The 22498-nt window shown below is 51.0% G+C and overlaps 1 protein-coding gene and 1 pseudogene across 3 annotated transcripts in view; one reads left to right on the top strand and one right to left on the bottom strand.

Moving 5' to 3' along the window:
- Positions 1–38: 38 nt before the first annotated feature.
- Positions 39–22498, top strand: part of MAST1 (microtubule associated serine/threonine kinase 1) — a 28957-nt gene continuing 6497 nt past the window's right edge. The window contains exons 1-18 of one of the 2 annotated variants that reach the window (XM_086408918.1): positions 39–121; positions 4105–4136; positions 6129–6217; positions 6694–6769; positions 8925–9003; positions 11072–11232; positions 11352–11427; positions 11601–11810; positions 13832–13933; positions 14033–14165; positions 14245–14312; positions 17524–17603; positions 17693–17901; positions 20890–21028; positions 21152–21284; positions 21426–21591; positions 21694–21795; positions 22214–22336. In XM_086408918.1, coding sequence (XP_086265044.1) covers positions 83–121; positions 4105–4136; positions 6129–6217; positions 6694–6769; positions 8925–9003; positions 11072–11232; positions 11352–11427; positions 11601–11810; positions 13832–13933; positions 14033–14165; positions 14245–14312; positions 17524–17603; positions 17693–17901; positions 20890–21028; positions 21152–21284; positions 21426–21591; positions 21694–21795; positions 22214–22336 — 2017 coding nt within the window. In that variant the 5' untranslated portion in view covers positions 39–82. Of the gene's footprint in view, positions 122–4104; positions 4137–4309; positions 4474–6128; positions 6218–6693; positions 6770–8924; positions 9004–11071; positions 11233–11351; positions 11428–11600; positions 11811–13831; positions 13934–14032; positions 14166–14244; positions 14313–17523; positions 17604–17692; positions 17902–20889; positions 21029–21151; positions 21285–21425; positions 21592–21693; positions 21796–22213; positions 22337–22498 lie in introns of those variants that run through there. The other variant, XM_086408917.1, reaches the window with a different exon arrangement.
- Positions 16406–16855, bottom strand: LOC147368442 (translation machinery-associated protein 7 pseudogene; annotated as a pseudogene). Its single transcript, XR_015166641.1, has one exon. The product of XR_015166641.1 is annotated as a translation machinery-associated protein 7 pseudogene (transcript).

Below are 22498 nucleotides of genomic sequence, written 5' to 3'. Positions count from 1 at the left end.
ACTCCCTCCCGCCTCCCTCCTCCCGCCGCTGCCGCCGCCTCCCACCTCCCTCCCGGGGGCCGAAGCCGCTGCCGCCGCCGCCATGGACGATTCCGGCCTGATTCGTCGCCGGAGGCTGCAGGTATGCGGCGGCCCCGGGTGGATGGGAAGGGGTCGGCGCCCTGGGGCGGAGCCCGGCAGCAGGCGGGAGAACTTAACGCCGGGGTGGGCCCCGGCACCCCCTCCCACGGCCTCGGGAAGCTACCCGGGGGGAACGCAGTGGCCGCGCGTCCCGCCGCGCTGGGGACCCCGCCCCTCAGGCTCTGCCCGGGAACCCAGGGATCTAACGGAGGGGCATGCAGCCTAGCGCTCCCCCTCGAGGATAGCCCAGGGGCGCCTGACCCTTCAGAGGAGATAGGGGGCTGGGATTGAGATCTTTGCCCTGGTGCTCGGCCAGGCTCGGGTTGAGGGGGTGCAGGGCAAAGTTATTGCCCCAGGGCTCGCGCTCCCCGGGGCTGCAGGTGCCGCAGCAGCGGTAAACATGTTTGTGTTGCAGCCTCGCCCCTCATTACCCCAGGAGTCCCTTTCTGAGTCATGGGGACCCCCTATGACCTCCACGGACCTGCTTGGCCACCGAGATTCTTCCTACTGCCCTAATTGGACAGGGATCTAGACAGTCTTCCTCCTCACCCTTCATTCCACCCCTCTTCACTACAACACTACCCTACCCCCGCCCCCACTCCGCGATCCTCAAGTCCAGCCCAGCTTGTGGGTGGGCGGGAGCGATTTTTAGCTCCTTGCAGCCTTAGAAGATGTTGGTCTCCAGGCTGCGCAGGCGCAGGAAATGTGGGTCCACTGCACGGAGTGGGATACTGAGGTTTGCTGTGGAGTGCGGGGAACTCCCACCTCCTAGACGGGTGAGGATTCTGAAGTTGAGAAGGGTTCTATTTGGTCCGCAGCATGCACTTTTAAGGGTTAATATGGGGGTTCGGTGTTGCCTCCAAACTAACTCCAGAGCGAAAATTGATCAAAACTTCACCCTAAGGCCTGCCTGGCATCTGGTTCTTCTGAGTCTCCTTGACGCACAGCCCCAAGCTAGGTAATCTGGAGGAATTTATGTAAAGCCTAGAATGCGCCCAGTCTCAGGCTGCATCCCTAGTCTGGAGCTTGGGATGAGGAGAGAATTCAAACCCTCACCCAGGGCCCTCTTCCATTTTGGGAAGGGGTCATTTCAGAGGGTAAGGACTTTTCAGGCGTCTGGATGATGCTGGAACCAGTCCTGGGTTTTAACCACAGCCCAGATGGACTCTTCAGGTCTTCCTCTGATTCCCTTCTTATCCCTGGGTTGGGTTAGGAGAATGGGTTCTAATAAAAGGAAGGGAGATGCCGCGAAGACCGAACAAGTACTGAAGTAGCCAGATAGGGTCCGCGCCGTCGGGTCCTGGAATAAAGGGGGAAAAGGGAGGAGCCTTCCTAGGGTTTCCCGCCCCCTGGGTCGGCGCCGACTCCCATTGGCTCAGTGCCACGCGGGATTTCGTTCTCCCCGCAAGACCACGCCCCTATCCCAGGATCCTCCCATTCACCCACCTATCCTTCCCAAAGCTTGTCTTGGCCGAGCTACTCCGCCGAGATCCTGCCCCAACCTCCTCCCTTCTGGCACGGTTAACCACTTTGCAGCCTGACTACACTCTCACACATTGGTGCAACCCCTTAGGAGCTGTCCCACAACTGTAGAGCGCCTAAGTTTTCCGCGTGTGAATTCGGATCGTATAGCAATCTAAGTTCAAATGCCCTGTCGGCAGGGCCCTCCTTTAATCCCAAGGAGATGCAGAATCCTCTGGGCAAAGCAGTTTTGTAACTGGCGATGGAAGTGGCCTCTATTCACACTGACACAGAGGTCCAAATCCTCTGCCTCTCCACATTTTCCCTTTCCTCGATGCTAAAATGTTTAGTTATGCTTAGCAGATGGGGCTAGAGTCGAAAACTTTTCTGGGTAGCACTTAGAGCACCCAGAGCCCTGGGGCTCAGCCTTATAGGCCACAGTGTCTCTGAGTTTTGAGTACCGGACTCCATGGCCAGAAAATCCAGATCTTGGTTTTGACTGGGCCATTGCAGTCGCCTGGCAAGGCTGGTCCAAGGGGCGGCTCATTCAAGCTAATTCTGCAAAGACAGAAGGAAAATCTGGTACAGATTTTTGGTCACCCCTGGCTCGGGATGGCAGAGCTACTAATCTGGACAATGTGCCCTTTGACCCCAACCATCCATCTGTCCTCTGTACTTGGGACTGCGAGGTCCCTCTGGCTCATCTTCTGCCATGCAGCATATACATCCACAATGTTCCTATGATCTAATATTTACTGAGCAATTACTATGTGTGCTAGGCAGCATACTAAGGTGCTAGGCACCTGCATCATCTGCAGAATCCTCTAGAAGGCATGAACTATTGGAAGGTCATTTGCCAAGGTTTTAAGTGGTAAAGCTGGGATTCTAACTCAGGACTTTCTAATATCAGAGATCCTAGAACATTCCTCAATTCTCCCTGGTTGGTGGGCTTCAGTTGTGTCTGACTCTTTGCGACCCTATGGAGCCTGCCAGGCTCCTCTGTCCATGGGATTCTCCAGGCAGGAATACTGGAGTGGGTTGCTGTGCCCTTCTCCAGGGGATCTTCCCGACCCAAGGATCGAAACCAGGTCTCCCACACTGTGGGCAGATTCTTTACTGTCTGTGCCACCAGACAGATGACTGGCTGGAGTCCCCACTAAAGAGGTTTTGAAACCCTCATCTGAATCTTTCTACTTGCAGCCCTACCCAGTCCCTTCTATTCACCTTAGCCTGTGGACACAGAACTGGCTGGAAGACGATGTTGCTTCTCCCTTCTGTTCTTCAGTGCTCTCAGAAAAGTGTCCAGATCTCTAATTTCTGGTCCCAGTGGTGGCTTCCTGTGTGTTTGACAAACAGAATGCAAACGTCTTCTAATGTGGACAGAACTAAAACCTACCCATGGTTATCATGTTTATCACTGCCATTACTGAAAAGACTACCCAGCCATCACCCGATTCCCCCCTCCCTTTTTTTTGGTCCACCACATGGCATGTAGGATCTTAGTTCCCCAACCAGGGATTAAACCCGCATCCCCTGCAGTGGAAGCCTGGAGCCTTAACCACCTGACCACCAGGGAAGTCCCCCGATTTCCATTTCAGATCTCAGTTTTGAGCCCCGCTAATGACCCCCACCCCAATTCTGTGAATCTGGTTGAGTGTGGGGTAGAGCTACTGAGATGTGGAGGGCTTATTCATTCATTCATCCAGTCATTCAACCTTTCCTGCTTGAGCATGCCAAGTTTATTCCTGCCTCCAGGGCTTTGCAACTGCCTCTACCTGGAATGCTCTCTCCACAGATCCTCCCATGACTGACTTATTTTTCAGCAACCAACTTAAAAGTCACCTCTACAGAGCAGCCCTCTAGCCCTCATGTTCCCCTCCTAGCCATTTCCCATTACGTCACCTTGCTTAACTAAAAAAATAAAATAAAAATTATTTTATTTGGCTGCACCGGGTCTTAGTTGTGGAACATGGGATCTAGTTCTCTCTGGCCCCCTGCTTTGGGAGGGTGGAGTCTTAGCCACTGGAACACCAGGGAAATTCCACCTTGCTTAATTTTATTCATAACATTTATTTCTGTCTAAAATTATTTCATTCACTTCTACATTAATGTTGTCTGCTTCTGTCCTTTAAATACTGGTCCCAAAAGGGCAGAAATTTTTATTTGTCTCATGTACTGCTGTGTCCCCAGTGCCTAGCACCAGGGTCTGCCATACAGTACGTGCTCAAGAAACGTTTTTCAGATAACGACTCCTGTTTCATTTGCAAAAACACACATTGAGACGCCAACTCAGGAGTCCTATATGGGGCTCCTGTGCTGGTCTCTCGGGGTCAGGAGAGGAATCACCCTGGCACTTTTTGCCCAGGATCCCATCCCTCAACCCAAGGCCGAGGCGCTGGTGACGATGCTGATGAAGGACTTGTCCCACCCGACTTCTATCCCTCCAAGGGGCTGACACAGGGCTTTTGGGCAGTGGCTGTCGGTCCTCGCTGACCTCTATCCTTTTGCTCCTTTGCCTTCCAGAAAGATTTGCCCCTGCCCCGGAAAAGCAGCAGGTGAGCCCTGGGGGAGAGATGCGCGGGGCTGATGGCCCTTTCTCCAGCTCGGGTAGGGGCGCCAGGCGCGCGCGCGGGCGGGGCCAGGCGCTCTGGTGCCCAGCAGCGCCCCCTCCTGGCGGGCGGTAGCCGCAGGCCTTTCCCCTCCCCCGCCCTCCCCTGCCCGCTGCGGCTCCAGCCTCCGCCCCGCGCGCTCGCTCCCCGCGCCGCCGCTGCCGCTGCCGCACCTGCCACCATGTCGCCGCCGCCGGGTCATGTCTGACTCTCTCTGGATCGCGCTTTCCAATTTTTCGATGCCCTCCTTCCCTGGCGGCAGTATGTTCCGCCGGACCAAGAGGTAGACCCCCGATCCCTCAGACCCTGACCCGGCCCTTCCCCCAAAGCCGCCCTCCTGCTGCTGCTGCAGGGCGGGGCCCGGGATGCTGCACCAGGTCCAGCTGCGCCAGAGGTGCCCGCGCTGAGCCTTCCTGCCGGGGTTGGGGCTAAATGGGGGGCAGTGTGGGCCGAGACTCGGGGGGACTGCACGCTAGAAAGGATCGCCGCGGGGGGAGGGGGCTGCGCCTGGTGGGGGATTGCGGAGCCTTTGTCTGCTGGTGCTGCGGGTTCCCGCAGCCGGAGGACGAAAGTAGGGGAAGAAGGGGAGGGTGGGGGGCTTAGCACCCTCAGAACAATAGCCCCAGCCTGGCCTCCCCTCACCGCCATGCCGCGTGCTCTGGCCGCGCAAATATGCTCAGTCACTGCTCTGGGCGGGGGGTGAAGGGAGTGGAGGGGCTGAAGGGTCCCTCTTTGGAAGCTGGGATCCTGAGGTGCAGAATGAAAGGGGGGGCTTTTATTATAGCCCAGCCGCCCCTCCCAAAGAACACAGCCTCATATGAAAAATAGTGACACACAGAGTCACGCAGGACATGATGTCACACACACATACACACACAACAGCCCTAGTGTCCCAGATACACCCGGGAGTCGCCGCGAGTTCCCAGCCATACAGTGGCCATAGGTCAGAGGCACGCACAGACACGCAGGGACACTTCCAGAATCACACAGACAAGTAAGTCTGCAGGCACAGTGCAGCGTACACCCAGGAAGATGTCACTTGTGTGGTGATACACACACACACGACTGTGCCATCTGAGATGCACAGAGACACATATGTGGCAATGACATCTGTGCAATGTCACAGTATACAATATCACCTAAGCATGTCACATGCTGTGTCACACAGATGACAGAATGACCCAGAGAGTCAGAGACACACACAGTACCACAGGTTTTCACACATTTTCATCTGTGTCACACACGGTGGCATGCTCAGATGTGCCCAGTGTCACAGGGTGTTAAACTCACACACATAGAGAGGTGTAGATCATCTATATGCTGTATCACACATATACAGATGCCATACGTGGACACACATGGTGAATATCACACTCGGACACAAGGACAGTGTCTCATACAGACTCCAACTGCTACACAAAAGTATAGACACAGCAGAAATCATGCATGAGGTACACTTTACAGCCCACAGTGGCACATCTAGTCATGGACAAGTGGCTAGACAGACTGTGTCAGACAGACACACAAAGCCACAGGTCACGTCACACAAGATAAACTCAAGGACTGTCACACATGATGTCACACTCGAGTGGTCCCAGTGCTGAATTCACACACCTGGTGCCACGCCTGGATCCACACAGCAAATGTCATGCAAAGACCCAAAGACACATAGACACGAGAATCTCCATTGGTATCACGTGGACATGACTATCACCCCATACATGGTCACATGTGATCCATGAGGCTTGCACCAACACATCACATATGCATCCTCTCCCATTCACAGTCCTCCTCTGAGCAGTCCTTTGGGGGCACATTTGAGCACCCACTCGGTTGGGAGACAGGTAGGAGGGATCTGAGATGGGAAGGTGATGGGTCGAACCCTCAAACTCACTGGGCTACGGCCGGGTCCGGCTCCCTGCCTCGCCTTCCCCGCAGCTGCCGCACCAGTAACCGGAAAAGCCTCATCCTGACCAGCACTTCGCCCACGCTGCCGCGACCCCACTCCCCCCTGCCAGGACACCTGGGTAAGACAGGTGATGGGTTTGCGGGCCAGACTAGTGGAGGCGGGGCCATAGGAAAGGAGTGTGTCCATGCCACAGGAGGGGTGGTCCAGAGTTTGGACACAGAGGACCTGGATTGGACAAGGGGCGGGGCCATCCTTGTGTGGGCTCGGCGGTTCCGCAAAGGGACGGGCATTTGTGTGCGGAGGCCCAGGAGGAGCTTGTTTGGAAAGGGGATGGGGCAGAAAGGAGGAGCCATCCTTAAGGGGCGGGGCTCCCCAGAAAAAGGCGGGATCGACCCGAGGAGGGGCTGGGCTGACTTGGTAGCCAAAACATGTTTTGGGGAGGGGCCACAGCTAAGGTAAATGGCCCATTCATACACGGGTGAGATTAGACTAAGGAGGAGACAAGCTGCTGTTTGGAACCCGCTTTGAGGATCAGGAGGTCTGATGGGATTGCCTCCCACGCCTGGCCTGAAGATCCCCCTCTTTCTGCCACAGGTAGCAGCCCCCTGGACAGCCCCCGCAACTTCTCCCCCAACACCCCAGCCCATTTCTCCTTTGCCTCTTCCCGAAGGTGAGTCCCTCTCCCCAGGGCCCCCAAACCCTGGCCATACCCTCCCCAGCCACCGTCTGGGCCACCATCTGTTCCCGTCATCACTGCATCTGAGTCAGAGCCTGAGGGACCGGCAGAGTGCCCCCAAAGTCCTGGCGGGAACAGGCGCCCAGCATTAGGGGCGGGACCACAAGAAGGCGAGGCCAGTCGCCTGTTCAGAATGGGGAAGGGGCGGGGCTTCCATTGCCGCGGAGCGAAAGCGCTTGCGCTTTGGTCCCGGGGTCTTCGTCTCCCAAGCCTGGCTCTCCAGGCCAGGCGTTCCCATAGTAACAGGACAGGGTAGCAGGGATGAAGTGCGCAAGCTCAGACTGCTTGCTACCCATCGAAAGACTAGGTCCATGATGTGGGGGAGGGCGCATAGGGCTATTTCCCCAGAAGACCCAAGAGGAGGAATCTCAGATTTCCCTCCGGAGGTTCTGTGGGTTTCTGGAGTGTCCCTGAGATGAATTTTCTGAGGAGCTTTGGCAAAATCGGGGGAGGAAGAGAGAATCTTTGATTTTGAGGGGGAAACGTCTAGGATTCACCAGGGTGTTTTGCGGATCTCTTTTTCATCGAAATTTATTCATTCTAAAAACGTCTGAACAGCTACTGTGTTCTGAGAACTGGGGTATGGGGTGAACCGCATCCCTTCTGTAACCTTGGAGTTGAGTTTGGGCAAGCAACACAGATCACTGCAAAGGCTGGTGACAGTTTTGGTGGGGGGGAGTCACAGGAGACTGTGGGGACAGAGGATAGCTCCTCTGGGAGGGTGGGGGTTTCCCCTCGACCATGGAATTCAGCTGAGGGCAATGGGGAGTCAGAAAATATTGGACCGGATGTGGTCACCTACATGGAGGGTGAGCTGAGCCAGGACACTGCCTGAGGAGAGGAGTCCAGTGCATGGGAATGTGTGTCCCTGTGAAAGTGCAATCTGTGTGCTGATGTGGATGTGTGTGTGTGTGTGAGGTCATGAATACGTGAGGCAGCCCACGCCTGCACATGGATCCATGGGTGTGAGAGTGAACATGTGTGACTGTGTGCTGGTAGGGTTGTAAATGTGTGTGTGAATAGCTGAGGAAACATGTACCTCCATGCGTGACTGCATGTGAATGTGTAATTTGTGTGGGAGTGTGAATGGGTGTGTAGCCCTGTGAGAATTTGAATGTGTGACTGAGTGCGAGAGGGTGTCTTCAGTGTGTGTCATGTTAATGTGACAGACTAGAGTGTGTGGGGGAGTGTGTCTGTATATGTCAGAGTGTGAGTACCAGGTCTCTCTGTTTGTGTCTTTGTAAGTGTAGGTCTCATTTTGCATGTGTGATTGTGTGTTAGCCTGGAAACGTGATATTTAGGTCCACAAATGGGACAGTGAGGGGCTGCCCTGGTGGTTCAGATGGTAAAAAATCTGCCTGCGATGCAGGAGACCCAGATTCAATCCCTGGGTCAGGAATATCCCCTGGAGAAGAGAATGGCAACCCACTCCAGTGTTCTTGCTCAGAGAACCCCATGGACAGAGGAGCCTGGCGGGCTACAGCCCATGGGCTGCAAACAGTTGGACATGACTGAAGCGACTTAGAGCACACACACACACATACACAAGCTAATGAATGCCTGTGAGTATCTATGCTGAAGAGTCACGTGGTGTGAATGTGTGTGACTTTCAGTGTGTGAACTCAACCATACTAGTAACAGGATTGGATATGGCCAGAAGAGTGATTGTGTCTATGGGATCCCGTGTCAGTGTGTACGTGCTTATGAGGAAGGGAAGTTTCTTCTCTGAAAAGACTCAAATGATCTTCCTCTGAGAATTTTCTCAGAGGGAATCCTCTAGGGGTCATCTTTTGGGGCCCCTCTGGGATGACTTCCTTGAGTGGACTTTTTACTCTGGGGGCTTGTTTGGCTTGAGGATGAGGGTCATGGGAAGGAGCAGAGGAGACTGATCTTTGCTCTGGGTCCCGGGTGCCTGGCTGGTAGATTTCTTCTTCACCTCTTTAACCCTGAGGGCCTTCAGGGATCTCAGAGCATAAATGTATCCTCTCACCCCCCAACCCTGGCCATGGTCAGAGGCTTCTCTCACACCTTGAGGAGTGGGGGGACTGATGGGGCCTGGCAGCCTCTGAGAAAGTTGGCTGGTTTCCAGGGCGGATGGACGCCGTTGGTCTCTGGCTTCACTCCCTTCATCTGGCTATGGCACCAACACACCCAGCTCCACTGTCTCGGTGAGTGTGGCAGGCGGGGCCAGTGGGTGGGAGCCGCAGGGGGCCTACTGGACTGGCTTTAGTAAGAGCTTTGGGTTTCTCTAGTTCTCCAAAGGTGTCACCTGTCCATCTCTTCATGTTCCAAGTCTCTTCCAAGGTCCTGTTCTCCACCTTCAATATATCTTTTTGGGGATCCTACTCACTGTGGACTCAGTTTACAGATAAATGACATTAAGGCTCACGTGTTAAGCCACTTGCCCAAGTGTTTGCAGCTGGCTAGGGCCAGGCCACATCCTTCACCTGGAACCATTTGCTCACCCACCGCAATACGCAAAGTCTGTCTCTCCGTCTGCCTCCTTTCAGACCTCTCTGGTTCGCTTGTCCATACATTGGTATGATGCTCAGTAGACATTTATCACATGACTTTCATGTGGCAGGTGGGGCTCTACAAGCTGGACCAGGGCCCAAGGATTCACAGAGCCCTCATGGGAGGAGTCAGATATGTAAGAAGGCATTTACAACTTGGGGTGCCAGAGTGGTCAGAGCTGTGATGAGGGTAGCATAAGGCAAGGTGATGACAGCAGAGGGGAGGCACCTGACTAAGCTGGAGGGAGGGTCAAGGAAGCTTTCCTGGAAGAGGTGGCATTGAAGCCAAGACAAAGGATCAGCAGGGGGTTGGCAGATGGAAGAAGGGAGGGAAGAGTGTTCCAGGAAGAGGGAACAGCATGTGCAAACTCTTAGCGGCAACAGAGAACTTCACACATTGGGAAAGTTGAAAATAGCCTGTGTGGCTGGAGCTTTGGGTTGGAAGCGGCAGAATGGAGGTGATGCAGGCAGCAACACTCACGCTGTGGCTTCTTGGCCAGGGTGGCAAGGTGGATTTTATTCTAAACGTGGTGGGAAGCCAGAGAAAGGTTTTTTTGTTTTAGATGAAGATTTTAGTCTGAACTATTAATATTTGAAATTATGATTCTGAGTGTCAAATATTGGGCTTCCCCGGTGGCTTGGCAATAAAGAATCTGCCTGCAATGTTGGAGATGCAGGCTCCATCTCTGGGACAGGAAGATCCCCTGGAGGAGGGCACAGCAACCCACTCCAGTATTCTTGCCTGAGAATCCCAAGGACAGAGGAGCCAGGTGGGCTACAGTCCATAGGGTCCCAAAGAGTCAGACATGACTGAAGTGACCTAGCACACAGGTACACATGTCATAGATTATGTACACTGAGGAGATTATTTTAATAGGTAATGACGGGGTGGGGAGTTTTAAGCGGGAAAGTGAGTGATGTCATGTGGAAAAAGATTATTCTGCCAGCAGAATCAGGTGGCTGTCCTTGTGTTTCTCCACTGATGTCTGGGTCTGTCATTGCCCCAACTGCATACCATGCCCGGACCAGGGACTAAGCAGAACCAAGTTCCTGCTCTGGAGGAGCAGAAAGTAATAACAAATAAGTCATAAGATGTACAGTAATAAGCCAGGAGACAAGAAGTCAGCAAGAAGCGAGTTGGGGAAACGAAAGAGAATGATGGGTGTGGTCAGAGGAGGATGCCTAAAATGTGGCTTTAAAGCAAAGACTTGGAGGAGTGATCCATAGTAGATGTGGGAGAAACAGAGGGAACAGTCAGTGAAAAGGCCTGGAAGCAGGACTGTGCCTGGCTTGTTCAAAGACCATCAAGGAGGCCTGTGCAGTTGGAGCAGAGCAGGTTGGGTGTGGGGGCGGGGTGGGGGGGCGAGAGTGGGAGGAGGTGGTGGCAGACAGGGTTAGATCTTGAAAAGACCTTGTGGGCTATGGAGAGGACTTAGGCATTCACCAGGAGTAAGGTGGGAGCCCTGGAGAGTTCTGAACAGAAGAGGCGTCTGTGACTTGACTTGGGTTTTCACAGGCTCTCTCGGGTCACACTCATGTCTGTGTCCCTGCTCCCCTGTCTATCGCCAGGAATCCCAAGCTGGGCCTTGGGATCCAAGGATCATAAGTCAGGTCCAGATTCTGGCCTTGCTCAGTGGCCCGCCAGCCGCGGGAGCCCCAGGCCAGGGTCCCGAGCTGTGGGGGGACCGTGGTGACCTGACCCCGGCCCTGCCCCTCCCCCCAGTCTTCCTGCTCCTCCCAGGAGCGTCTGCACCAGCTGCCCTACCAGCCCACCGTGGATGAGCTCCATTTCCTCTCCAAACACTTCGGCAGCACCGAGAGCATCACAGACGAGGATGGCGGCCGCCGCTCCCCTGCCGTGCGGCCTCGCTCGCGGAGCCTCAGGTGGGTCTGCCTCCCCCTCCATGAACAACCTGGTGGGTCTGGGGGCTGGTGCCTTGCGAGACCCTCGTCTGCAGTTTGGGAGGGAAGGGGCTGGACGCAATGGGCTTCTCTCTCCGCAGTCCCGGGCGATCCCCCTCCTCCTACGACAACGAAATCGTGATGATGAACCATGTCTACAAGGAGAGGTTCCCGAAGGTGAGGCGGGGCCGGGGGCGGCCGCAGGGAAGCGGGGCGGCCGGAGCCCTCGCTCACCTTAGCTCCGCGCGCCCCCTGGTGGCCGGCGTCGCGGCGTGCAGGCTCCTGGCAGAAACAACCTCCGGGCCGAGCCCCGCGCGGGCATCCCCGCCTTGCCTCCCTCCCTCCCGCAGGCCACCGCGCAGATGGAAGAGAAGCTGCGCGACTTCGCCCGCGCCTACGAACCGGACAGCGTGCTGCCGCTGGCCGACGGCGTTCTCAGCTTCATCCACCACCAGATCATCGAGCTGGCTCGAGACTGCTTGACCAAGTCCCGCGACGGCCTCATTACCACCGTCTACTTCTACGAACTGCAGGAAAACCTGGAGAAGCTGCTGCAGGACGTGAGTACCCCGAGGGGCCAACCCCACCTCGGGCTCTGAACCCCCAAAACTGGCCCAATGTCCCTATCCTTTCCTTCACGCCACATCCATTCAGGGGGCGCCTAACATGTGCCAAGTGGCTGGTGTGGAGCCGAAGACTGAAGAGTGGAGGAGAAAGACTAGATCCCAACTCTAGATCTGATGGAGGAAGTAGGAATCATTTTTTCCCCCACAAAATGCACCTTTTGCCTTTATCAAAATCACTATATTGTTATACCAAGATTTTCACAATATCACATGGTGATGTTGACAGTACTATTAATAATTTAAGTTTCTTGAAACTTCTCTGGCGGTCCAGTGGTTAAGACTCCGCTTCCAATGCAGGGGACACAGGTTCAATCCCTGGTCGGGGAATTAAGATCTCACAGGCAGCGTGGCTTGGCCAAAGTTTCTTTCATTTTTTCCCCCACTGTTTTAATTAATGTTTATTGATTTATAGTTGATTTACAATGCTGTGTTAGTTTCAGGTGTACAGCAAGTTGAATCTGTTATACATAGACATATATACACTCTTAGATTCGTTTCCCATATAGGTCATTACAGAGTATTGAGTAGAGTTCCCTGTGCTATACAGTAGGTTCTTATTAGTTATCTGTTTTATATACGGGGTTTCCCTGGTGGCACTGGTGGTAAAGAACCTGCTTGCCAATGCAACAGACATAGAGACTTGAGTTCTGTCCCTGGGTTGGGAGGATCCCGTGGAGAAGGGCATGGCAACCCATTCCAACATTCTTGGTTGGAAAATCCCATGGACAGAGGATCCTGGTGGGCTACAGTTCACAGGGTTGCAGAGAGTTGGACACGACTGAAGTGACTTAGCGTACAGAAAGCACATCAGTACCAGTCTCCCAGTTTATCCCTACCCCACCCCCAGGAAGCAGGAATTTAACTTCGCTCACCTCTGCAGGTCTCTACTCAAATGCTGCCTTCTTGGGTGACATTACGACTGAGAGTAGGATGAAGCAGGTGATTCCCCACCCCCCCCTTTAGAACATTAATGATTGAACAAATTGAAAAGAAAATATATTAAAACTTAATGTTAATGTATGGCAAAACCAATACAATATTGTAAAGTAATTAGCCTCCAATTAAAATAAATAAATTTATATTTTAAAAAAACTTAATGTTAAGTTAAAATATTTTATAATTAAACCAAAATTTTCTATAATTTTACTTTCCTGGTTTTAATGGAAACAAACTAATCAATAGTATTTTTATTAAAACCATTAATCATTTGAAAAACAAAAACACATAAAGATTGCCCCACTTGTTTGTTTTTTTTTTTGCTGTACCACACAGCTTGGGAGATCTTAGTTCCCCAACTAGGGATTGAACCTGGGCCCACCGGGGAAGTCCCTACACTTTTTCTTTTGAATCAGTTTCCAGTAGGGCTTGGCTTAGCCCTCTGGGATCCTGTCCTTATTTAAATTTCACTGAGACTTCCCTGGCAGTCCAGGGGTTAGAACTCGGCGCTTTCACTGCTAGAACCCAGCTGGTTTCAATCGTTGGTTGTAGTATTGACTTTGATGGGCATGATAGAGAAATTAATATATGGCCTGTTCGATAGAAAACAAGAACATGCGAGCAGAGTAATGGCGATTGAGGGTCTTAGCAGTAGGTAGGGCGCAATTTTGAATTGGAGGGGGTCAGGGCAAGCCTCCATGAGGAGCTGATAGCTGAGCAGAGACTTAAAATAGGAGAAGTAGGGAGCCATGGAGAGATCCGAGGAGAGAGGATGCTAGGCAGAGGGATTTTTAACTTGGCCTGGACTGTAGAATTGCTTTGAAGATAGATTGAATGACTGAACATTTTAGGACCATGTTTGCTATAACAATAATAATGATTTCTACCATGTGGCCTGAGTTTTCTCACCTGTACAATGGGACAGTAGCAGCAGTATTGTCCTTTCCTGTGGGGATGGAAGAGGAGCCTGGCCAGGAAAGGCGCCTGTGAACCCCACTCGCACTGTGCCCACATCCCAGGCCTATGAGCGTTCCGAGAGCTTAGAGGTGGCCTTCGTCACTCAGCTGGTGAAGAAGCTGCTTATTATCATCTCACGTCCAGCCAGGCTGCTGGAATGCCTGGTGAGGGGGCTGGGCATGGGCATGGGAGGAGGTGCTGGAGGTGGGGGGCTGGCTAGTGCCCCTTGGAGGTCACCCCAAACTCACCCTGCCTTGCTTTAGGAATTCAATCCCGAGGAGTTCTACCACTTGCTGGAGGCGGCTGAGGGCCATGCTAAGGAGGGCCACCTTGTCAAGACAGACATCCCCCGATACATCATCCGCCAGCTAGGCCTCACCCGTGACCCCTTTCCAGGTGCTGACTGCTCGGTGCTGGGGACTCTGGGTGGGCTGACTGGGACCCAGGCCTTGACTCACTCCCATTCCCCTCCTAGATGTGGTGCACCTGGAGGAGCAAGACAGTGGCGGCTCTAACACACCCGAGCAGGACGACCTTTCTGAGGTGAGGCCCGGAGGCGTGGGCAACCTGCTGGTCTGGCCCTACTGGTCGGGGCTCACCGCCTGGCTCTTGGTCCTCAGGCTGAGCAAATGTCTCGGTCCCCGCTCTGAGCCTCAGTTTCCCCACCTGTAAAATGGGTTAATAATAGTTCTTCCTCCACAGGTAGTTTTCTTTTCATGATTAAATACACAAAACATAAAATTTGTGTTTAATTTTTTAAACGTACACTTAAACAAGTTTAAAATGAACAATTTGTTGTTATTTACTGCGTTGTGAGGCCATTTCCACCATCTAGCCCCTAAACATTTTCATCATACCAAAAGGAAACCTTGTACCCATGAAGTAGTTTCTCTCCGTCCCCTCCCTCCCCCACAGCCCCTGGCAACCACTGATCTGCTTTCCAGATCTTTCCGTCTCTATGGAGACTGGGTCTGGATATTTGCTGGGTCTGGAGATTTCATATAAATGGAATTATTCACTCTGTGGCCTTTGGTGGCTGGCATAATGTTTTCAAGGCTTCCCCATGCTATGGCATGAATCTGTGCTTCATTCCTTTTCGTGGCTGAATAGTATATGCCACGTTTTGTTTATCCATTGCTCACTGATGGGCCTTTAGGCTGTTCACATCTTTTAGCTGTTTCGTGAATAGTGCTGCTGTGAGTATTTGTGTACAAGTATCTGTTTGAACAACTGTCTCAGTTCTTTTAGGTATTTACCTGGGAGTGGAATTTCTGGGTCACATGGTAACTCTATATTTAATTTCTTGAAGAAATCTGTATGGACTTTTGAATGGGTTGACTGTCTCTATGTGCTAACAACTCACACAAAAAATTACTTAATTCCACCCACAGGCCAACCACACATTGGTAGATGTTCCCCATGTCTGGTGGAGGTTACCCACCATAATGGCCATACATGTGTTTTCTCTGAGCTGCCTAGTGTTTTCAAAAGTGTGAAACAAAATATAGAAATCAGAAGATTAAAGGTAAAATCTGGGTTTGTGCCTTTTTAAAAAGAATCAAAAGTTCTAACAAGACTGTGATGGAACCAGCTGGCGTTGAATGCGGGCTGGCCTATGACACGGGGTTACCTACACCCCCGTCACCCGTGACTCTCACCGGTATGCCTGGTCCCTGAAGGCATTTGGGTTTGTGTCCTTTGTTTCAGATTATGTCTATGAATTCACATACACTCACACACACACATCTGTCCTGTATTTTAAAAAATCTCATTATACCATTATATGCCATTTAATTTTTTGAATAGGTAATGGAATGACATCACTCACAAGTCTAAAACTCTAAAAAGGTATTTATCTTTAATTGTTGTTTGTAGATCCGTTGTAATTCCGTTCAATCAAACTTGTTAATTGAGTGATTCAAATCTTCCATCTTCCTATTCATTTTTCTTTTTTTGCCAGATTGATCTGATAGTTTCTGAGAGAGATGTGTTAAGTTTGTCTTGAGTAATTTCTCTTTGTAGTTCTGCCAACGTTTCTGTCAAACTTTTTTGGGCTACGTTCTAAGGAACATAGAAGTTCAATATTTTTAAACCTCATAGATCTTTTTGTGAACTGTTAATGTAATAAATCTCTGTCCCTATGAAAAATAAAAATTATTTTCAAAAATGGTATACAGCAAAAAATCTTATACCCACTCTTGTCCCCCGTACCCATATTACCTCAAATATAATTATATTTTGTCCCTCTTTTTACATAAAATCATACAGTACACATTGTTCCTTGTTTTTCCCCCCATTTAATAAAGTACTTCAGAGAACTTTCTGAATAAGTGTACAGAAATATTTTTCATTTAAAAAAAAAGAAAAAAAAAACAAACAGTGGAAAAGGACTTCCCTGGCAGTCCAGTGGTTAAGACTCTGCTTCCACTGCAGGGAGCATGGGTTCAATCCCTGGTTCAGGAACTAAGATCATGTGTGCCACACGGTATGGCCAAAAACAAACAAACAACAACAACAAAATAGTAACACAATATTCCTTTATATTATATCCCTTCGTATTTTATTTAACCAATTTCCTATGTATGGGTTATTTCCAATCTTGCAATGAGTAAGAAAATATGTGTCTGTCATTTTTTTTTTTTTTTACAAAAGTTTATTCTTAAATGTACAATAGGCTCCAAGACAACACTTCATTCTAGCTAAAGGTGGCAATAGATATTATGGCAGGGAATCCAGATGTTTAAACAGGAATGGCGCTAAGGGTCATCGTTGCCTCAGGCACAAGAACAGCTTACTTTTTGCCAGATTTCTTAGTTCCACCGGTGGCCAGGGGGCCTTTCCTTGTGGCCTTTGTTTTTAGCTCCTCAAGTTTCTTCTGCTCCTCCTTCTGCTTCTGCCTGAATACCTTATCTTCCTCGTCCATCTCCTTGGCTTGCTTCTTGGGCTGCTTTTTCTTGCCAGTTTTGCGGCCTGACATGGCACCTGCCGCCCCTACCCCAGACCCTGCTGCCCCTACCCCAGACCCTGCCGCCCCTTCCCCAGACCCTGCCGCCGGAAGCGGAGCTCCCCGTTCCAGCCCCTGTGCCTCTCTGTGTCATTTTTCACACGTGAAAGCATATCTATAGCATGAATTCAAAAGTGTAAAAAAACTTTTTTAAGGTGAAAATTGCTGGATTAAAGGAAGCATACATTTGTAATTCTGATATACACCAAGTACCTTTAATGAGACTGTACCAATTTATACTCCCAACAGCAAGATATAGAAGTATCTGTTTCTGCACAGCTTTGCCCACAGAATGTGCCAGGCTTTTGGATTTTTTTTTCCTGCCAATCTACTGTGTGAAAAATGGTATCTTAGAGTAGTTTTAGCTTGCCTATCTGTCATTATTTGTGATGTTCAACATTTTTTTCACATGGTTAACAGCTCTAAGTCTAGTTTACATATCTTGTGTATTTTTTCTCTTCAGTTGTTAATGTTATTGTTGATTTCTGGGAGCTCTTTATATATTAGGATGATCAGCCATTTTGTAGGTTTCTTTCCTAATTAAGAGAAGTTTGTTATATGACTTCACTGTCAGCCAGTCTTGGGTTTAAGTTCTGACTTTGTTACTCCCTCACTGTGGCACTTGGATGAAGGACTCATTCACTGACTTTGTGCCTCAACTTCCCCATGTGTTAAGTGGAATACCAAGAGTCTCAGTCTCATGATGATGATGATGATGATGGTGCCGTGGTCTCCATCTTTCCTCCACAGGGCCGCAGCACCAAGGCTAAGAAACCGCCTGGAGAGAATGACTTTGAGACCATAAAGCTCATAAGCAATGGTGCCTACGGGTGAGCCACCCGGGGCTCTGGCGGGGGGAGGGTGGCGGAGGCCGGGTGTCTCGGAGGTGACGGCCGGTCCTCGCTCTCTCCCCCTGCAGCGCCGTCTACCTGGTGCGGCACCGGGAAACAAGGCAGCGCTTCGCGATGAAGAAGATCAACAAGCAGAACCTGATCCTGCGCAACCAAATCCAGCAGGCCTTCGTGGAGCGCGACATCCTCACGTTTGCCGAGAACCCCTTTGTGGTCGGGATGTTCTGCTCGTTCGAGACCCGGCGCCACCTCTGCATGGTCATGGAATATGTGGAAGGTGTGGGCGCCTGCAGGGCTGTGGGGAAGATGAGGGGATGGCCGCTAGGGGTAGCCTGCCCAAACCCCAGTCACCATGTTGACTATCCACCTGTGTGTTTAGTTTATCCACCCATTTATTCATCCAGCCATTGTTCAAACATTCCATCTGTTTATTTCTACCCAGTCATCTGTTGATTTATCTGTTTTCTTTTTTTTTTAATTTATTTATTTGTGGCAGGGCTGCTTCTGCATTGCTGAGTGTGGGTTTTCTCTAGTTGTAGCAAGCAGGGGACTACTCTAGTTGCAGTGCATGGGCTTCTCACTGGGGTGGCTTCTCTTGTTGGGGGGTACAGACTCTAGAGCACTTAGGCTCAGTAGTTATGGCACACCAGCTTAGTTGCTCTGCGGCATGTGGGATCTTCCCTGCAGGGATCAAACATGCATCCCCTGCGTTGGCAGGCGAATTTTTAACCACTGGACCTCGAGGGAAGCCTGATTTATCTGTTTTAATTTCTCTCAGTATGGGTACATCCATTCCATTATCCATCCATCTATCCTCCTTCCTTTCATCTGTTCGTTTGCTAATCCTTCCACTTTTCTATCCATATATCTACATGCCATCTCTCCATCTATCCATCCGATTACCCATCTATTTGTCCATCCATGTATCTGTTTATCCATTACATCTTTATTTATTTTATTCAAGTGTAGTTGATGTACAATATTATATTACATTTATTTTTAAAGATTTATCTATTTTTTACTGTGCTGGTCTTTGTTGCTATGGGCTTTCTCTGGTTGGGGCAAGTGGGGACTACTCTTCATTGCAGTGCTTTGGCTCTTCATTGCAGGGCCTCTTCTCTGGAGCATGGGCTGTAGGCACTAGGGCTTCAGTACTGGCATTCCGGCTTCAGTAGTTTCAGCTTGAGGTCTCTAGAGTGCTGACTCAGCAGTTGTGGAACACCAGCTTAGTTGCCCCACGGCATGTGGGATTTTCCCAGACCAGGGGTTGATCCCGTGTTCCCTGCATTGGCAGGCAGACTCCTAATCACTGGACTACCAGGGAAGCTCCCACATCTATTAAAAAAAAGTAATAGACTTCCTTTTTTAGAGCAGTTTTAGGTTTATAGAAAAACTGACTGGAAAGCTCAGAGAGTTCCCAGGTATTCACTCCGCTCCTGCTCTATTTCCTCTGCTGTTCACATCTTGTGATACCTTGGCTACAATTGATGAACACATACTGTACATTATTATTAACTAAATTATATTAGGGTTCACTGTGTTGTGCATCTGTTTTGCATCCATCCCTCTTTTTCTATATCTAGGCATTCATTCATCCATCTGTTTATTCACCTGCCTATTTAACATCCATCTATCCACCACCATCTATTTACCTATTTATTAATCTGTCATCCATCCATCCCTCTTTCCATCCATCTATTTACTATTCTTATTTGTATTCATTCATCCAAACCTCCACACTAGCGGCTATCTCATTTTATCTAGTTAGCAGTCTAACTCCATCTGCTTATTCACAATTAATCCCTTTACCATCCCTTTACCATCCATCCAAGCATCCAATCACCACTATATATGTTTTTCATCTGTTTATCTAACCATCCCAAATATTAATCCATCCATCTTCCAAACACAGAAGGACTACGATTACATACATGATCTCACAGGGCTACAGCTGTGCCACCTCCAAGTCTTAATTGACCGTTAAGTCACTCAACAGATGTCCCTTCATCATCTCCTTCATGTCACATGCTTTGCTGGTGACACAGTGGAGACCTGGACAGATACACCTTTCCCTCACAGAGGGAATAGACCTACAATAAAACATACAATAAAACTGTATACAATAAACAAGGAAAAGAAGCTAAAAAAGAAAAAGGTTGTTTCATATAGTTAGGATGGCAACAAGGGACATAGAGCTCAAGGAGGCCATGGACACTCTGTTTTCTGCATAATGTTTGTAGGGATTATCTGGGGTTATGGCCAGATTCAGATTCCTGGGCCCACCCTGAGAAAGTCTGATTAGTTACTTTCTGACACTGAGATAAATCTAGCTTTAGGGAAAATTAGGAAAGAGAGAAATTTATCAACTTGTGGTTAAAAAAAAGAAAACTTCGGGAATGGCTTTATCTAGGTGCTCAAATTATGTTATTAGTACTCTCTCCATCTCTTGGGTCTATTTTCCCACGTGTGGACGTCCCGGTAAACAGGGCTTGATAGGGAATTCCCTGATCGTCCATGGTTAAGGACTCCACACTTCTACTGCAAGCGGCATGGGCTCTGTCCCTGCTGGGGGAACTAAGATCTCACAAGCCACATGGCATGGCCAAAAATAAATAAAATGAAACAGGTCTTGATATAGTGAGGTTACCATCCAACAGATCCCAGCTTACATCCTATGAGCTTAGCAATGTTTGTGAAAAAAGAAGGAAAAGTCATTGACCGAACTTGGGTTACATGCTGACCCAGCAGCTAAACCTGGAAGGAAATCTGACCCTTGTGAGAAAAAGGAGAAATGGAAGCTGAGGGAGACTAAAATATGAATGCTGCTGACAGTAAATCTGGTGGGGCAAAGTAATTTATATTTTAAAACCTCAGACCCTCAAGGTTCAGACTCCAGACCAGGGTCCATTCTCCCAGACTCAGTTCATAAGCGGGCAGCCTCAGTCCCAACCAAACTTTACCTCCACCATCAACTCCCTGCCTGACCCAACCTCTCTCTGAGGTTGGGTGTAAACCAATCCCTTCCTGTGTAAAATCAACTGATTGTGCTGACTTTGGAGCATGGCTAAGAAAACAAGAGAAGCCTGGCAGAGGGCACTCCCAGTGGAAGCTGGGAGAGGAAGGCCCCTCTCTGAGCCTCAGTTTTCCTTAGCTGTAAAATTGGGGCCATGTGAGAAGAGAACTTGGTGCTATGCTGCCTGCTGAATGCTCAGCTCTGGCCCAGGGTTGCCTCCCTCTTCACATGCGTCCATTCCTTCACCCCCAGGGGGGGACTGCGCCACCCTGCTGAAGAACATTGGGGCACTGCCTGTGGAGATGGCCCGCATGTACTTTGCTGAGACAGTGCTGGCGCTGGAGTACTTGCATAACTACGGCATCGTGCACCGCGACCTCAAGCCTGACAAGTGAGCCTTGACCTTCGCCATCATTCCTTCCCTGTCCCTCGGGGGTCGGGGGAGCCCTGGCACAGAAGGGCCAGGAGTGAGAAGGACCGTCCTCACCTCTAAGACCCCAGTTTGCTTCTGCAGCCTCCTTATCACCTCCATGGGGCACATCAAACTCACGGATTTTGGCCTCTCAAAGATGGGGCTCATGAGCCTCACCACCAACCTCTATGAAGGCCACATCGAGAAGGACGCCCGGGAGTTCCTGGACAAACAGGTGTGTGTGCGGGAGTGGGGGTCACCACGGGTGGAGTGACCCGGCAGGACTGTGTGGGCCCTGAGCCTGGCGTGGGAGGGGCACTGCTCCCCCAGGAGGCCCCTCCTGTGGCCAGGGCATGGGCTGACCACCTGCCCCCAGGTGTGTGGGACCCCAGAGTACATCGCACCCGAGGTCATCCTGCGTCAGGGATACGGCAAGCCGGTGGACTGGTGGGCCATGGGCATCATTCTCTACGAGTTCCTGGTGGGCTGTGTGCCCTTCTTTGGAGACACTCCCGAAGAGCTCTTTGGACAGGTCATCAGTGGTGCGTGCCTCCGCGGTGGGCAGGCAGGGGGCATGGAAACGAGGGAGGGCCCAAGGCCTCATGGACCTAAAAGCGAACCCCACCCTACACCTTGCTCTGCAGACGACATCCTGTGGCCTGAAGGGGAGGAGGCCCTACCCACGGATGCCCAGCACCTGATATCCAGCCTCCTGCAGACTAATCCCTTGATCCGTCTAGGTGCAGGTAGGGGAGGGTCTGCTGTGCAGAGAATATGATTTGAGGCAGGGGTGGGTGGGTAGTGGTGTCTGTTGTCCGTAGCAGGGCTTCCAGCGCTGTGTCCCTGGGCGGGAAAATGGGTGAGCTGGGCTGCTGGGCTACTGGGCTAGCCTGAAGTGTTAGCTATGCAGTCGTGTCCGACTCTTTGCGACCCCATGGACTGTAGCCCATAAGGCTCCTCTTCCTCTGTTCATGGAATTCTCCAGGCAAGAATACTGGAGTGGGCAGCCATGCCCTTCTCCAGGAGATCTCGATCCAGGGATTGAACCTGGGTCTCCTGCATTGCAGGCAGATTCTTTACAGTCTGAGTCACCAGTGAAGCCTGGGCTAGCCATAGCTGTCGCTTAAATTCCTTCCCTGATCCAGCCCACTCCTTCCTCCCCAGGCGGTGCCTTTGAAGTGAAGCAGCACAGTTTCTTTCGAGACCTGGATTGGACAGGATTGCTGAGGCAGAAGGCCGAGTTCATCCCCCATCTGGAGTCTGAAGATGATACCAGCTACTTCGACAGTGAGCGGGGACAGCGGGTGGAATCCTTTGAGGGGGCCCTTGGGTATGGCCTGGGCTGGAACCCGGTTGGGTAGGAGACTAGCCCGCTAGAACAGAGAAGTGGGCTGAGGTCGTGCCGGGGGCGTGGCTTGGCAGAGGGGCGGGGCTCAGAGAAGAAAGGAG

The sequence above is a fragment of the Bos grunniens genome, chromosome 7 (assembly GCF_055505025.1).
Source record: "Bos grunniens cultivar Pamir isolate PY7600 chromosome 7, Bosgru_T2T1.0, whole genome shotgun sequence".
Classification (NCBI taxonomy): Eukaryota; Metazoa; Chordata; class Mammalia; order Artiodactyla; family Bovidae; genus Bos; species Bos grunniens.
This window is presented reverse-complemented; position numbering and strand designations above follow the sequence as displayed.